The 17361-nt window shown below is 34.1% G+C and overlaps 3 protein-coding genes and 1 long non-coding RNA gene across 9 annotated transcripts; 2 read left to right on the top strand and 2 right to left on the bottom strand.

The window, feature by feature from the left end:
* Window positions 1-464: 464 nt before the first annotated feature.
* Window positions 465-5051, top strand: UBP6 (ubiquitin-specific protease 6). Of its 2 annotated transcripts, NM_104049.4 has the most exons (17): window positions 465-775; window positions 1036-1181; window positions 1300-1335; window positions 1439-1546; window positions 1771-1871; window positions 1976-2102; window positions 2454-2513; window positions 2601-2719; window positions 3171-3279; window positions 3434-3522; window positions 3708-3777; window positions 3868-3948; window positions 4025-4117; window positions 4198-4246; window positions 4431-4550; window positions 4626-4700; window positions 4800-5051. In NM_104049.4, the coding sequence occupies exons 1-17, from the start codon at window positions 766-768 to the stop codon at window positions 4853-4855; spliced, it is 1449 nt and encodes a 482-aa protein (NP_564596.1). In that variant the 5' UTR covers window positions 465-765; the 3' UTR covers window positions 4856-5051. The 2 variants fall into 2 exon arrangements, with proteins under 2 accessions (NP_564596.1, NP_001077698.1); NM_001084229.1 differs by lacking the exons at window positions 465-775; window positions 1036-1181 and having other exon boundaries at window positions 1257-1335; window positions 4800-5018.
* A 380-nt stretch (window positions 5052-5431) lies between these two features.
* Window positions 5432-6780, bottom strand: DOF1 (DOF zinc finger protein 1). The gene has a single exon (NM_104048.4). It carries the CDS (start codon window positions 6392-6394, stop codon window positions 5810-5812), a length of 585 nt encoding a protein of 194 aa, NP_175581.1. The 5' UTR covers window positions 6395-6780; the 3' UTR covers window positions 5432-5809.
* A 1911-nt stretch (window positions 6781-8691) lies between these two features.
* AT1G07763 lies at window positions 8692-8928 on the top strand. The gene has a single exon (NR_139306.1). It is a non-coding gene; the product is annotated as an other RNA (long non-coding RNA).
* Window positions 8929-10210: 1282 nt separating this feature from the next.
* B ALPHA (protein phosphatase 2A 55 kDa regulatory subunit B alpha isoform) lies at window positions 10211-16817 on the bottom strand. Of its 5 annotated transcripts, none has more exons than NM_001333495.1 (16): window positions 16428-16585; window positions 15970-16063; window positions 14331-14512; window positions 13927-14048; window positions 13742-13837; window positions 13536-13655; window positions 13092-13298; window positions 12608-12699; window positions 12254-12372; window positions 12017-12140; window positions 11603-11726; window positions 11418-11486; window positions 11243-11334; window positions 11067-11144; window positions 10912-10979; window positions 10211-10822 (listed from the first exon to the last, which is right to left on the bottom strand). In NM_001333495.1, exons 1-16 carry the CDS (start codon window positions 16534-16536, stop codon window positions 10686-10688), a joined length of 1833 nt encoding a protein of 610 aa, NP_001322511.1. In that variant the 5' UTR covers window positions 16537-16585; the 3' UTR covers window positions 10211-10685. The 5 variants fall into 5 exon arrangements, with proteins under 5 accessions (NP_001322511.1, NP_001185199.1, NP_564595.1 ...); NM_001198270.1 differs by having other exon boundaries at window positions 13095-13298; window positions 13927-14030; NM_104047.4 differs by having other exon boundaries at window positions 13927-14030; window positions 14331-15999; window positions 16428-16817.
* Between the last annotated feature and the right edge of the window lie 544 nt (window positions 16818-17361).

Raw genomic sequence — 17361 nt, 5'->3', positions numbered from 1 at the left:
ACGCATTTCCTTTAGAACAAATATTCATTCTTTCACCAAATAAAAAAGAACAAATTACAAATATAAACTCAAGAATAAATAATATGTTCAAAAAATTCTATTAAATAAACTAAATAATATATGTTTTTCATCAAAAAAATAAATAAAATATCAGGTAAATTTCCCTAATTCTTTATATATTATGCAAATTATAGATTGGCTACTATACATTTGTTATCATAAAGTGATAGTAACCAATATAAATTTTTTAAAAAAAAATTAATAAAACAGTTATTCCGTATAATAAGGATTAACTATGGACTGGACATTGTGGATCCAAAGATGTCAAAAAATATATATATTTTTTTAAAAACATATATATATATATATATATATTATTTCTTGGTGCAAAACAAATAAAATTCTACTTAAAAACTGAAATTGAGTGGAAAAGAAAAATAAAAAAAAATAAAAAAAATCATATGCCTTAATCGATCATATGTGTGTAGACAGAAAAGAGATGATCTTATGTTAACCCAAATTTTCAACCGGTTTAATTAGAATTGAAGTGACATATAACCGGAGGGAGCTGATATTTAGAACCGAGATTCAAACTAACCGGACAAACCCGAGTGGAACCGGATCCAACCCCAAACCCGACCCGCTCCAAAAGGAAGAGACGGTGACATATATCGGAACTTTGTAGAATCAGACAACAAAAAGCAAAATCTAATTTCGTTGCCGTCTCTCCAAGCAAGAAGAAGCCTCTCAGTTCTCACAGCGAAGATGCCTACAGGTTCCTTCTCTTTCGATTTCTTCGATAACTAATGCTTAATCGATCTATTTCTCCTCGTTTACTTCTTCGAATCCATTTCTCTGTCGGTGTTGTTGTAGATGTACTCCTTTCGAGTTTTCGTAATCTGGATTCCGATGATTAGGTTTTTGATTTTGCCGAGAGTTGATAGTGAAGTTTGTGTCGTCTGGGATAGTGGATGATGTTTGGATTTGACTGATGTAAATCCTAATTTGTTGTTGATTTTTGTTTGATTTTGACAGTAAGCGTGAAGTGGCAAAAGAAAGTGTTGGATGGTATCGAGATTGACGTTAGTCTGCCTCCTTATGTTTTCAAGGCTCAGTTGTATGATTTGACTGGAGTTCCACCAGAACGCCAAAAGATCATGGTCAAAGGTGGTCTCTTAAAGGTAACGTTGGATTCATTGGTTGCTGCCCGGGTTTTACTGAATGCTATATTATGATCTGTGTGTCCTAGATTGTTTATTGATGTTGATGATAAAGTCTTATCTGTTTCAATTGATGCAGGATGATGGAGATTGGGCTGCTATTGGTGTGAAAGATGTAAAGCTCTCTCTCTCTCTCTCTTTTTTTGCATTCATTAGCACTTTCTTTTACATGAACTGCTTTGTTGAAATGATGGTTGTTGATTTTTTGTTCATTCTAGGGTCAAAAATTGATGATGATGGGAACTGCTGATGAGATAGTGAAAGCTCCTGAGAAGGCCATTGTTTTTGCAGAGGATCTACCTGAAGAAGCGCTAGCCACTAATCTGGTATTTACTTTTGACTGCTGATTATGAGTGTGCACGTGTGTAATCGTTGTTGTTAACTTTTACAATGTTTGGACCCTAGAGAAAATGCACGTTTCATAGAGTTCCGGTAACAGAAGATAGACCCAAATTTTTGTTAGGCATTGTGAAAACTGGTTTTGTTTGTACTGTATATTCAGAAAATTTATGTATCCTTCCCAACTAACAAACATTACAATTGATTTCAGGGTTACAGTGCTGGCCTTGTCAATCTTGGCAACACGTGTTACATGAACTCCACGGTGCAGTGCTTAAAATCTGTCCCAGAGTTGAAATCTGCATTATCCAAGTCAGTTTATCTCTTATCCTTCTCTGTGCTTAACAAAAATACCCAGGAAATTCATTTTCTTTATTCAGTATCTTTATCTCATACAAATAATTTCCTCTTAATAGTTACTCACTTGCTGCCCGAAGCAATGATGTTGACCAGACTTCTCACATGCTCACAGTTGCCACACGTGAGTTATTTGGTGAGCTTGATAGAAGTGTCAATGCTGTTTCGCCTTCACAGTTCTGGATGGTTAGTCTTTTTCCATATAATACTTTCTAATATTTGTGCTTCTCTTTCCATGTAGCTCATCTGGACTATTTAAATCAGAGAAATAATTACCCATCCAAAACAGTTGATCCCTTCAATTGCCATGACAGAATTTAACTTGTAATAGAAATATTTGCATAGACTCTAAATAGGTCAACAAAATTCATCTTCAGACTCATCTATGATAGATATACAATCATATATCTGTGGGGTTGTATGGAAGCGTCAACTCAAATGTCTTTTGCGAGTTTATCATCAGTGTCCATAATTCATCATAAGATTTGGAAACTTCAAGCTCGTGGCTCATTCATACCAACTTTGGTCTTGATGCAGGTATTACGAAAAAAGTATCCTCAGTTTAGTCAGTTGCAGAATGGAATGCACATGCAGCAGGTTTGTTCTTATTGCAAACTATGTTGCATTAAGCTTTTTCAGTTTTCACCTTTCAGTGTGTGAACTCATGTTTTAAATGTCTGACAGGATGCTGAAGAATGTTGGACACAACTGTTATACACCCTTTCTCAGTCCCTAAAAGCACCAACTTCCAGCGAAGGTGCTGATGCTGTGAAAGCTCTATTTGGTGTCAATCTCCAGAGCAGGTATCTGAGCAAATTTCAAATTTCAGTGTCATATCTCACTTATTTTATCTGTATAAATCATGCATTTAATAAACAATGTGAACAGTCTTCTGCCGTAAACTCCTCCTCCATACCCTTGCGGGGTATCCTGATTAGCTGAGTAATTTGCAGAACAGAGGGAAATACTTGAAATTTTGTAGTTACAACATTTCACTTTGTCATTTTCTACCTCTCAGGATAAAATTAGGTGTGCTTGATAATGTTACAGACAGTACTGTGATATCAAAGTGCACGTATGTGGGTGTGTCTGCATGTAGCATATATTTATTGAGGGTCTTCCTACAGGGAAATATATCAAATTTTGGTTGTGATGTTTGTCCATGTGAAAATTGACAACTGAAGATGTAAATACTTGAGTGGTGTTTTTCACCTTGCTTAGTTAATTTAATTCGGATTGGTTCATGTGCTGTAGGTTGCATTGTCAAGAAAGTGGCGAAGAAAGCTCAGAGACAGAATCTGTATATTCTCTAAAATGTCATATATCACATGAAGTGAACCACTTGCATGAAGGATTAAAACATGTGAGCAACTTTTATAATTCCATTATAGACTTTGTTTCTGATTTTTCAGCATGTTTCTCGGATACAAAAAAAATAGGACAGCGTTTGCTATATTCTGCTTATTATAAATTTTTTTTTTTTGATGAACGGCTTCAATTTTTCTGGTTTACTGAAGGGACTGAAAGGGGAACTTGAAAAAACATCTCCTGCTCTTGGCCGTACTGCACTCTACGTCAAGGAGTCACTTATAGATTCCTTGCCAAGGTGATCAGTCTCTGCTTATTGTTTGCGACTTTTATTTCACCTCTCAGTTTTCTGTAACCCTCTTGTGGCATGCTTCATATTCAGCATGCACCAGAGAATGTACTTTGTCAACTTACTAATGTAGTGCAACTTCTAACCTTTTACCACTGACACGAAGTTTCTTTCTCTTATTACTGATCTTGAAGGTACTTGACTGTTCAGTTCGTGCGGTTTTTCTGGAAAAGGGAGAGTAATCAGAAAGCAAAGATCCTCAGGGTACGTTTGCTTTCTATTTTTGTGTCTTAAGCAAAAGTCCAGATGCTCATCATTCTTATGGTAATGTCTCCAATTTGTTGATCTTTGAAGAAAGTGGATTACCCGCTGGTGTTGGATATATTTGACCTTTGCTCTGAGGATCTTCGGAAGAAACTGGAAGCTCCTCGCCAGGTTTGCTCTGTCTACTGAGGTGACCTCAAATTATCTGAACTGGTTAACCAAATCAACTGACAGCTGTGTCTTTCAGAAACTTAGAGAGGAGGAAGGTAAAAAGCTTGGTCTTCAAACTAGTGCTAAGAGTGGCTCAAAGGACAGTGATGTGAAAATGACTGATGCAGAGGTACAATATCTATTGGACTTAGAGATCTTATATCAAGTCCAATCTTCTAAGAATATTTTTTGCTCTGCATTTGTTTGCAGGCGTCTGCAAATGGAAGTGGAGAATCATCCACAGTAAACCCACAGGAAGGTACATTATCTAAGACCCCCTTTTCAACATTTTTCTTTTCTGGCTTGGAAAGAGCGGTAATTGGTTTGTGTAAATACTTTGATGATTGTTTGTCTATCTATAGATCTCATTTCAAAGCAATCAAGAACCTTGTCAGAGCCTAATTGTGAGGAATCTAATTCTGTTATATAATGGAACTTTTTAGGTACTTCTTCTGAGAAGGAAACTCACATGACTGGAATCTATGACTTGGTCGCTGTGTTGACCCACAAGGGCAGGAGTGCAGACTCTGGTCATTATGTTGCATGGGTCAAGCAAGAGAGTGGTTAGTTCCAGTCTCTAATAAACTTTACCTCTCTCACATCTCTCTAGCATTTACAACAATTCACATGTTTTACAGGCAAATGGATTCAATATGATGATGACAACCCGAGCATGCAACGCGAAGAAGACATCACAAAGCTATCTGGAGGAGGTAAACTCGATAACTTTAATCCACTTCTTTTATAACTCGCATACAGTAGTTCTCGTGATTTATTTCTTCTTTCTCTGCTGGTTTATCTGATATTCACAGGTGATTGGCATATGGCGTACATCACAATGTACAAAGCCCGCTTCGTCTCCATGTAATCTCTCTCTTTCTTTTGATGAATTTAGTTCTTGAAACATTCAGATCATTAAAAAGCTTATGTAGACCACCTCAGAAATTTCAGTTTTACATTGTTACAAAATGGATTTTGTCACTAAACTATTAAGACCGAAATTTATTTTATCTTACGACTCTTTTTACCCTTGTTTCACGTTATGGCTCTTTATTTTATCCTCGATTTAGACTACATGTACTGTAGTAACTGTACTGCTGAAAATAGCCTTCAAAAATGACCAGACAAGCCCCCGAATATATATTGTGGTCCATAAAATCAAGGAATATAAATAGAATGGCCCATCAAAAGAGGAGTTATGGGATGAGAGTTGTAACAAATATGGTTAAGCATTGTCAAATCAAACTAATCCCAATACATAATTGATAACAACTCATCAGTCATCATTTCAAATCATTTTATAAACTAGAAGCCTAAGAAGTGGACTACATTGATTTCTTGAGACTTATCCATCCACTTGGACCACATTTTAATATTTCTTTTTGACTTTTCCTTCAATTTTTTTGCTCATTCACATAATACTTGCTAGTAAGATCAGGTGTGATCGTAACTACATAGATTTGTGATCATAGAATCTGTATCATACATGTAAACGCGGTGACTTTTTATTATATGTTTCCTTACAAAGAAATAGAATATATGTCAACTCTTAATTTCACATTAGGACAATAATATAATTCCAAAAGAAATAGATATTCATCAAATACTTATCATCATATAAAACTCGCTAGAGTTTGCGGAAATGTTTTTTTTTCTAAATAACACTCACTAAAGCCAATTTGGGTGGAAAATGACGAAAAACAAAGTGAAAAAAAATGACTACAGCGCTAAATGGACCGACATCATTTGTTGTTATGTTTGACTATGAGATGACTAAAAAAAAGACATCTATGTCAAATTGACCAAATTACCCTTCGCCTCTTCAATTCTTCTCCATTCTGTTCATAGCTAAGTCAGTCCACGTGTCATCACTCCTCCGTACCGAACCCAAACCCAAATCCATACCTGGTAACCAACGCGACCCGGACTCGTAAACAAGCCCACCCATCTGCATATTCGACGCCAACAACGAACTAAAACTCGCACCATTCGGATCTCCAACTGGTAACCCGTATAACATCCGGGTCGGATTCATTTCTTGACCCGAAACTCTCTCTTCTTTTTCTTCTGACCCGGACCCATGATGATCAGGTTTCTCAGCGACGGTTTGGTTCTTGAGATTACTAGACGGAGAAGAACCGGATCGTTTGTTGCTTTTCCGAGTTCCACCACCGACGGGGATGTTACGAAGAGCACCGCCTTTAGTCCAGTAACGACGACAGTTTTTGCAAAAGTGACGGGGCTGTGACAGATTGTAATTGTTGTAGTAACAGAATTTAGTGTTAGGTGAGTCACAGCGAGGACACTTTAGCTGTTCTTGTTCTGGTAACTCTGGTTGGTTCTGTTTCGCCGTCGTCATCATCATCGACTGATGATAATACGCTGCTGCTGACGTCAGATCCTGCATTTTTCTTTTCCCCGGGAAAATTTCTGACTCTGCACACAATCTTTGATCGGAAAAAGTTTGTTTCTTACGTGAAAATATTGGTTTATGAAGAGAGAGAGACCTTTGATGGAATCTTTTTTGGTGTGGGAAGTTGCAAGTTATAGGAGAAGGAGGAAGAGAGATAAAGAGTGGAGTTATTTGGTGGTGGGTTTATTTTCATTTATAACCACAAAATGACAATTTTTTCAAGCCTTTCTAGATTTTTTTTTGTGTTTTGGGTATATATATGGAGAGAAAAGAGAGTTTGTGTTGATGAAGATTTCAAGATTTATTTCTTGTTGACCTTTGTTTTCTATTTTGTAATTTTGCTAATTGTTTTTTACTTTATTTTATAGTCTTGGCTTTATTGATTTGGTTCTATTTCTTATGTTAATTGTATTTTTATTATTTTTACGAATGTAAATATATCATAGAAATGAAAACAATCCTACTATATTATTTGGGAAGTACATTTTAAATGTAACCTTATTTTTTGTAAGTAATTACATATGTATGCCATTAGAAATAAAATTTAAATAGTAAATTAATTCATCTCTTTAAAAATTAAAAAGTCAAATACTAATTTAATTAAAAATGAAATACATTATTAATTTTCAAAAAAGTAACCAATTAAAATCAACAAATTAGATTTGATACTAAATTATCATATTAATTTTTTATTAATTATTATAGTTCAGCTCTCATCTTTATATGATTCTATTTTTGCGAAAAAATAATATCATCGTTATAAAAAAATAATTAGAGTTTTTTCGCATATGCCATAATTTGAATTTTTAAAAACGAATATAAATTGTTCAATTCATGAAAAAATATTATAACGGGTCAAAAATAGATTTAAGAAAATTTTCTACTGAGTACTGGGTCATAATTTGAATATTTGTATTCAATTTCATATATATTATTTTAAAAATTTATAATCTTATATACTACAATAATTAATAACACATTAGATTTTTTTATGTGTATGATGTGATTCAATTTTTAATACAAGGTGGAAAATCCTAGAATTGACGAGTTTAAATCGATATTAATACAAGATGGTATACTACAGGTGAAACTCTAAAATTAACAATCAAAATACAATTACATAATTTTAAATACTAAACAATATAAATAATATCAAAAAACACATACAACTCGCAGTTTACTATACATTTAAAATTAAATAAAATAATATCATATATTTATAATCATCTTTGCAATAAAAGTTTTTAGTTTAACTAAAATATAAGCCTACATGCGGTATGATTTACTACCTAATAGAATAATTCTAAATATTCGGGTCTGGTTCGGGTAGGATCCAGTTGGGTTTGGGTTAGTTTGGATAAAAAGTTTCAGACCCTAAAAATACCCAAAAAATAGAAACAGGAATTTTGTATGTAGATAGCGGGTCTCCAAACAAAAAAAACTTTTAAATTTGTTAAGTTTTAATAAATTTAATTATATTTGAATATATTTTACTAAATTTTGACAAACATAACAAATAATTTTTGAATAGTTTAGTTGTTTTGGATATTTAGGTCCAAAATTAATTGACATATTTAGATTTATAATTATAATCTTAGATAATTAGATGATATTACGATTAAATATAATTAATATTTTGGATATTAAATTAATGTTTGGGTTTTTGAATACTTTTTTTGGGTAACGGGTAATTTTTGGACCAATCGGATATCCACGGGTTTACTAAAACTCTACCCAATAAGGAAATTTCCTAAAATTTTAACCCGCCCTAACCCGGTTTTTTGGTTCGGATATTGGGTTGGTTATCGGGTCCGTTTCTTCGTCAGCCCTATCAAAGATAATCTAATATAGGCCCTAATTAGATCTACAAATATAACCAAAATACTATACAAAGACTAATTCTAAGTTAGGCCAAAAATTAGATCCTCTAATACAAAGGAAACATGTTTCTTACCAAAACAATTTGTATACAAATTTTACACATTAACTTAAAACTACATATGTTGTATTTATTATAAACATAACATTTTTAAACAAAGTCAATCTAATGCAGCATTATATGCAAATAGTAAAAACATTGAAAAATATTATGAAATTACTTTTATACTATACTATTTCTTATGTAATTCAAACAAAATATACAATTTAATTTATACAAAATATTAATACCCGTGCTATACAACACGGGTTATGATCTAGTTTAGGTTTACAATTGATAAATATATATCTACAAAAATAGTTTCATGGCTAAAAAAATAAAAATATGAAAGTATAAACCATAACTAAAATTTGGTCCTTCCACTCAACCAAAGCAGTGAAACTAAGGGAGTTAGATAAAGCGATGCCAATTTTGATTGCTCTTTCCGAAATTGTTGCTGGAGAAGAAGGGTATAATGCAAGGAGAAGGAGCTTAATTGCTAAAGACTATATTAGAAGTCTTTCATTGGACATCTGAGATTGAGTTGTCAACGACAAATAACTCAAAATCTTCAATCACATGCATCTCCTCCGGTATGTGAAAGCGATCTGAAAATCACATTCATGAGCTTTCCCAAAACAAAACCTCGCGGACCAACTTATGCAAACGCTGCAAGCTCCCTCTATCAAGTTCAATCTCGAAGTCTGCTAGTACAGAGGAAGATAAAACATTCTAATATTAATTTTGTTTACATATTATATGTATTTTTAAAAATAAGTGTTGTTTTAAAATTTTTTGATGTAGTTTATATGTATCGTTATTTTTTATGTAAATAATAATAAAATTTTGAAACTTCTGTAAAACAACATCACAATAATGTTTTTTAAATCACAATAATGTTTTAAAGATAATTGTGTTGTGAATTACATCAATTTATATATTGCTTCTAATATGATAATGTTCAAGAATATTTTGGGATTTGTCATATGGTTGTTTTGAATGTAGTCTTTGGGAGGATGAATGAGAGGAGTTCTCCCAAAATTAATTATGAAACAAGTGAACTTTCTTAGAATTTTCCTCCAATATGTTCTTCTCACAAAATTAGACGCGTTGAACTTTATCATTGACTTGTTGACTTAACAAATATCGTAGAGTTTCTTATTCCCTTGACTTCAACTTTATCTTTTTAATTAATTTCAATTTCCCATAACGTCAAACGTGTATAGATGTAGCTTTCATTTCTTTGACAAAATCAGACAAGTTTACAGATTTTTAATGTTTTTTCCACCAATTTATAATCAACGACGGCACACATAACTCAGTGGCTATGATATGATGCTCTGATCCCACTAAGGCTTGAGAATTAGCAGACAAATATAAGATATAGCGTGCGTAATAAGCAAATTCCTATTTCTTTGGATCATGAAAAAGTAAAGAAAAAAAAAGGCATCATTATTACACTTGGAACCCCACCTTTGGGAAATTGAATCAGCATCGTCAATTTTGTACTTGCTCTATCGTGGTACACTGAACCAGAACCACACAAGTGGCACAAACCAGGTTTGACAATCGCGTTAAGCTGCCGACTTCCGTTATTGCTGACCGATCTTAACGTCACTTCTACGGCTACGATTTATGGCTCTCTAGGAAGACAAATGTATGGCTCGGGTTAAGTGTTTAAGTCATAACTCATAAGATCAACTGCAAATGATATTTGTGTTGTGATTCCTTTGGACACTAGAGGTCTTTGATCTACATAGCGAAATCCTCGACCCATTCTAACAAGTCCCTGAACCATACGACCACACTTTTGGTTAGGTCTTAATAACCTTGTTTGATGAAATAAATCTCCATTAGAGAAGCCACATAAATAAACAAGTAAGAAGAAAATATGTAGATGAAATGTATTATTTTAAGAAGTCAAGAAAGTAGAAACAAGTTTAACAAAAGAATCAATAAAACAATGATTACACAACAGACCAGGAAAGATTATAAAAATCTAATCTATATCCATCCAAAAGTCATACGAGATGATTAGCTTACTAAAATCACGATTTCTTCCAATCGGATTTTCTTTGTTCTTTTTTCTTGGCCTGTAAAGTAGTTTCCAAGTGCACAAGTGAAAAATTCTACACTTAAAACGAAAAAAAGAAAGAGAGAAAATGATTGGTTTTTCACTGCTTGCCTTCTCCCCATGCCATTCCCCCATAAGTCCACGATGATGATTACAGATCATGTGTGAGTGACAATCATGATGATGTATATAGCAATCCCCATCAATCAAACCATACGGAACCAAGAAAAACAGAGTCTAGAGCAAGGAAATGCGCCTTTTCTGCTTCTTCTTCTTTTTTGCTGAGTATTGAGTTAAGCATAGTACATGTACAAGCTATTTGCAGCGGCGCAAGCAATTGAGTTCTCGTTTGGATGCCAAGCAAGATGCAGCAGCTTTGTTGTGTAATCAAGAGCATTAGTATTCCCATCGACTCCCGGACTCTCTGATCCTGTTTTACAAATTTCAGTATTTATTCTATTCATGCCAATTTTTTAATAATGCTTAAACGAGCGAGATGATAGAGAGAGAGATACCGACCTCTACTTACGACACGCGTTATACTGCTTAGTGCTCTGGATGGCCTCGACGGAATTGGGACATGTCTCCTATGATAAACCACAACACAAATTCCATTTCACCAAGAGAGAAAAAACAGAAGAGCACACTACTGTTAATGGCTTTACCAAGTTTACCTCATTGGGTTTCTGCTTGCTTCTAAGGTTGCCGTCTCAGTACTTCCGGGGGCAACACCAAACACACGGAACAGATTGCTGGAAAGTGTATGAAACCGAACAAATGATTTATACAAGGAATCATAGTCATTCGAAAATGCGAATAACAAAATAAGATGCTCTGCTTCTTGGCATACCTGTAAGAACCTGTAGCTGCTCGCAAGCCATTGCCACTTATACAACACTCGAACTTGTCAAAGATGGAATCATTTTCATATAAATCACAGAGCTGAAAATGACCACAAAGGGAATACCATTCAGCAAAGCACCAACTCGCCAAATGTATCTCTCTCAAAATATTAGGAAACTGACCTTTGGTTTCAAATATTCATGAACCTGGAAAGTTGCTACTGGACCTGCGTCCATGTTGATGTCCCATAACTGGCATGTAAAACATAACATGGGGTCAGTTTACCTTACACGAACAAATCGAAACCAGCCACTGATAACTTCGAGGGGATATCATATTGAATGATGAAAACAGTGAAAATATGGACCTTAAGTGTCATATAGTCACGGCTAAGTAGATATCTTCCTTCTTTTGCAAATTTGATGTCTGAGACTGAAGCAATTATCTCAGTAAAGAACGATTTAGGACCTGCTTGCTCTGGTTCCTCAAACCTGCAGAAACAAGCAATATTAGCCTTTGCTGCTACCACAGGTTATCAAATCCTACAAAAGAGTAATGTCATTAATTTGCTCTCATGCAGCTTTATCCATCTCAATATTAATTGAGTATTACATGGTATGATGCTATAAACTTATCTCTCATGTTGGAATAAAATGTTTAGCAATCAAATTTTGATGAAATAAAGAAGTAATTGAGATGATTATACAAGTTTTTAGATCCTCCTTTCAAGATATACTGGACTCTAAAAAAACTTAACATAATTGCCAGTCTCAAGACTTACAATTTTGAATGTGAATCACATAAAGCTGACTGGCGCAGATCAATCAGGCGAATTGAACCTTTCGAACTGCTATAGGCTAACATATTGCAATGGGTAGGATGAAATTCTGCTGATGTGATAACCTCTGCATGAACGAATATGGTCGTAAATTCGAAGGATATCGCATCCAATTGCATGATAAATGGGTACCGTATAAGAGAACATATTAGACTGAGATAACAGTAGACCAAGGCTTACCAGATAGATCTTCCATTTTCGCAGGCTTGACATCAACAATATTGAAACTTTGATTGCTAATTTCCAGATTCCAAAGATTAATTCGCAAATCATCAGCAGAAATAAATGTTTCGCCGTCGCTAATTATAAGAGAAAAATTATTAGGAGCAGAACATTATCAATGAAAGTATAGAACTCGAGCTAATATCAACAAGGTGTCCGTTTGGATAGGAACTTGAAAAGGTGCATTGATTATCTGGATAGACAATGATTTATCAGACGACTTATAGTGACATCATTGAATTTTTTGCGGACAAATAAAGCAGTTGCTAGTAAGAAGGAAGCAAGTTGAATTCCAATGGGTGAATAACCTACCTGTTATTTGAGATTGAATTAATATGATAATCATGAGCATGAGCATATACTCTTCGACATCTAGCCACAGGGCTCGACTCATGGCTAGTTACCTGTATATGTCAAATGAACTATTAGTCTACAAATGAGCAATATTAAGTAATATTGCATGACTTAAGAATCAATTCCTAATCAGTGGTAGTGAAGGCCATGGAATGGGAAAATGCACAAGTACGAAAAACACAAGTCCAGCACCAATGAACAGTAAATTTGAGCAAAGTGTATCATTTTTCTGGACGCATATACTACATGATATGATCTATATTACTTCGACTCAATTGGCGCCAATGCAAAACCCTGCATTTGAGTTTTAGCAATCACCCAGAAAGAGGTTAGATAAATGGTTGGCTCTATGATGCAGGTTTTACTTAAGTTAGTGCTGAAACAAGCATAAATATTTAGGAAGACACAGAGAATAAAGAAAACATATTGTTCAGGGTACAACTACCACTGGTAATCGCAGCGAAGAGATGCCTCCTGCTGGCAATGAGAAGTCATTACATAAGGAGTTGTTCACTTCAGATACTCCTCCATTCACAAGGCATGAGTTTGTAATGTTTGAATTGCTCGAGCTTGCAACGGTTCCGTTTCCTACAGTTCTTGAAGGATCTGAATTCATATCACAGATTTTCTTGATCTTCTTGTCTTGAACCTGTTAAGACTCTCACATAAGAAAAAGAGGAAAGAAACTCTGTACTAATTAAGGATGTAGAACCATTTAGATACACACCAAACAATGTCAACGCCAGAGAGTTCAAATTTCAACGTTCTAAAGATTGAATATGAAAGTATCAGCTTTACACCTTAAATATCCAGAAGCAAACAAAAACTTCCTATCTTAACAGTATGTCATTCAGAGGCAAACAAACGAAATAGATGAAGTTTTCACCTTCCAAAACTTGATGGTTTTATCATTGGTCGAGAGGAGAAAAAGAGCTCCATTTGCTGTTTGACACCATCTAATTTTGTTAATTTTCTCCTCTATCTCCAAACTCTTGAGGTAATCAAACTGGTAAACAAGGATAGAGCATGAAAAGACAGATAAAAGGTATAGCCAAATAGCTGAGTAAGAAGAAAACAGAGTAAATCAAATACCTCAGGGTCATGACTCTGAAACTCTGTTTTATAACGAAACTCTGGATGCCTCAGTGGATAATCAGCTTCTTCAAGCTCTCTTCTGGTTCCACTGCTCTGTAATCCACAGCATGCAACAACAACATATAACCAAAATGATCCAAATCCCATATCAGAAAAACGATTACAAGGTAAAGTGGACATACATTATTGGTATCGGTTCTCTCGAAAAGAACAACACGTCCTCCACGGTCCCCAGTAGCAAGATGGTTTCCAGAATTATCAAATTCAATCGCTGAGATTATATCAACTGCAGAGGAAACACCAGCTACAGTTTTTAAGAAATTTCAACTAAAATTCAGAATAACATCGATTCAGCAAAACGAAAAACGACTATTGAATCTAATTCAACTACAAAGCTTACAACTTTCAATTTACCCAGATACAAAGTAGACCAAAAATCAAAACTTTTTCATTGAATCGAACAATCAAAGAACACCCAATAGATCTAACATATCCAGATTCAAAAACCCCAATTCCGAATAGATCGAATAGTGAGCTGATGAAAATCAAAAGCACAGAGAGACAAAGTCAAAGAGAGATGTGTAACCTTCTTGAACTTCTTCACCAGCGCTTCGTTCACCGAAGACCTGAGAGAATCTCCATTCCAAAGGCAGAGATGGGTCTGCCGAAGCTGCGACGACCTCATCACCACCGTTCATTTCCCTCTCTCTCTCTCTGTCTCTCGCTCTCTCCGATTCACACACACTCCTCTCCTTGGGATAAGATAATCTAATTGATCCGACGATGAGGAATTAGCCGGATCGGGAAATCAGAGATTCTGATTAGGAGACAAACCGGATGGAGCTCGTCGCCGATAGATGATTGAAGCAAATCGATGAAGGAGGAGAAGAAGAAGAGTATCAGATGATTCCCAGATTTCGACAAACAAATAAAATCACACAACACTCTCTTTTTTTTTCTCTCTTTATTAAAAAAACAAAACTAAAAAATGTTAATATTATTTGGTATTAATTTTTTCTTATTTTTGGTTTTATCACTTTTTCTGGAATTAGTTCACAGCTTTTAATATATTACTAATTGTAAAAATTTAATGCAGGGAAATCTCATTTATTTTCAAACTTACATTTTTCTCTAAACGACTAATTTGAGATAAAAACAATATATTTCTTTTTTTTCACAGTGTTGAAATTTAGTGGATGTAGATTTTTTTCATTTTTAAGCTTTCTTTTTTTTTTTTGGATAAAGATATGTGTTCCTACATGTTGGAAAAAAGAGAAGAAAATATATACTGTAGTTCCTACTTCACAATATACATTTGTCTTTATCCATTTAAATTACAGTTTCACATGACAGTTTGTGTATATAAAGATCTCACTAGTAATGTAAGGGTCAAAACAAAAAGTGAGAGTTATGTCTTCTCTGGAAACTTAATAATATTTTGATTTTAAATATGAGTATTATAATTTTAAATAACGATATAATAAAATTAAACTTCATCATGAGAAAATAATAGTCATATCTGCTTAGCTGTAAATTGGCTTTTTTGGTTGTTGATATAATTCCACAAAGGAAGATAAAAAACAAGACCGTTTATTTTCGGTTAAGAAAGAAACAACTAACACTCTTCTTCGCTCTACTTTGATCACATATCACTAACTGTGATTCTATGAACACAGTTTAAAACAACGTCCGCCGGAATCTTAGGATCATATGGTACGCGATGGCGGAGCGAGAATGTGGATAACTGACCAAGAAGTCTCTCCAAAAACTATGGTGTAATCAAGCAAGGAAGATCACTAATTAGCTTAATTATATATCTTTCTATATCTCAATACCCTGAATCTCAATCATGATACGATTAAATGTTCATCGAATTTCGAATTTTTAATCTAATTTTACATTTGTTGTTTTAATCCCTAATGTGGTACTTAACGAGTAGCTATATAATTAGTGATCAACATAGAAAATGAAGGCTTCTACGAAGAAAAGAATGATGGTTCACTGAATCTCTTTAAGCTAGCCAGATGCAGCATAGATACAAAGCACAATTCTTGAGACTAGTAGATTAGTAGTGATTCACTTGTACTTACGTTCATTTTAACGTACAGTAGCAAATCTGCGAGAAAACCGTTGATTTTATTGTTATAGACTTGAAAACTATTTTATAGCTTGTGGATGTACATTGAACCTTCATTAACTCATGTTTGCCTTATGCAGAGGGATACTCCGTTTTTTTGCTCTCTTGTGCATTAAAACTGAACACAAAACATAGATTTTTCGCATTATTGTCCATCCACTGGTAGCAGTTTAGTTGCAGAGCTTTAAGGTAAGAATACAAACAGAGACTAATAAACTGTAATGATTTGAAGGACTATCAAAAATATAATAAAGGTGAAAAATCAGTATCTTGTAACAGTTTTGACTTTTGAACTATGATGCTTTACTTTAATTGGCCTTTTTCAGTGGTGGCTCGCTAGGTCAAGTGGCCTCTGTTGATGATTTCGTATACGATTAGGTGACTGATAACCGTTGCATATTTATGAAGATTGTTGCTGACTTTGTTTTTTTTATGAGTAGATAACATTTTTTACGTTCATAAAAGGTGAAACAAGGTTTTCGCAATGTGTTCGAGTTTAGTTGCAAGAAAATGAGATTTGAATTTATCAAGATTGAAAAGTGTTACCTGTCTCTTGAAAAATTCTTTTGCTGACTCCTAGAAGTGTTGCAGCTGAAGGTACTAACAAGCAAACAATCAGCAAAATAAACTTTATTTCTTCAATATTTTGATTCATTTTTCTGGTTAAGAAGACGAAGTAAGGTGGTTACACAGATAATGACACTAAACAATAGCACATAAGATTTGGATTATGAGAGGAGTTGAGAAGTTATATGATGGAAACTGAAAAGTAAATCTTTTTGCAGAGCTGTAGAATCAATCAACATTTGATGACTTGGACTTCTTCACCATGTGTGTTGGTGTGGACCATTGAATTGACGGTTTTGCCATTCACCAACAACAGCATGAGTTTTTGAGTCTTCATGTTTGGTAAAGGTTAGGCTTATTAGGAGACACGGGTAAGAGACTAGAGAGAGACATTCTCCAAACCTTTCTTTTGCATGTTTTGTAAGAAACATTTCCGAAAATGAAAGAAATCTTACACAACATTCATATAATTTGTTTGAAATATAACAAAATGATAATTTATACTCTCAAGTAAAATGCCTAAACTTTTATCAATTGGAAAAGACATCACACACAAGCGTGAAGCGTATCTTATTACCAAACCCAACTAAGCATGGGTCTCGATACTTGCCATAATTACTTTAATCCATTCTCTTTTTGAGAAATGTATAAAACATGACTTTGCATAAATAGTCTTTTACTAATTACTATGTAAATAATTCCTAAGACTGGTTTCATGGTACATATTATCGTTTTATCCTTGTTTTAAGAATATTCAGATGTTTGGTCTATGGAATATAGTCTATTCTTCATGTTTAAAACTATTATTTGATAAGAAAATATGTACTAATATGTTTTTGCATACAAATGTTGATCAGTTCGTAGCATTTGAATTAATACATTCTCAATCACTTTCAAGCATTATTATGTAATA

This window comes from Arabidopsis thaliana, assembly GCF_000001735.4.
Source record: "Arabidopsis thaliana chromosome 1 sequence".
In the NCBI taxonomy this organism is placed as follows: Eukaryota; Viridiplantae; Streptophyta; class Magnoliopsida; order Brassicales; family Brassicaceae; genus Arabidopsis; species Arabidopsis thaliana.
Note: the sequence above shows the minus strand (reverse complement) of the source record. Positions and strands in the feature narration are given on the sequence as shown.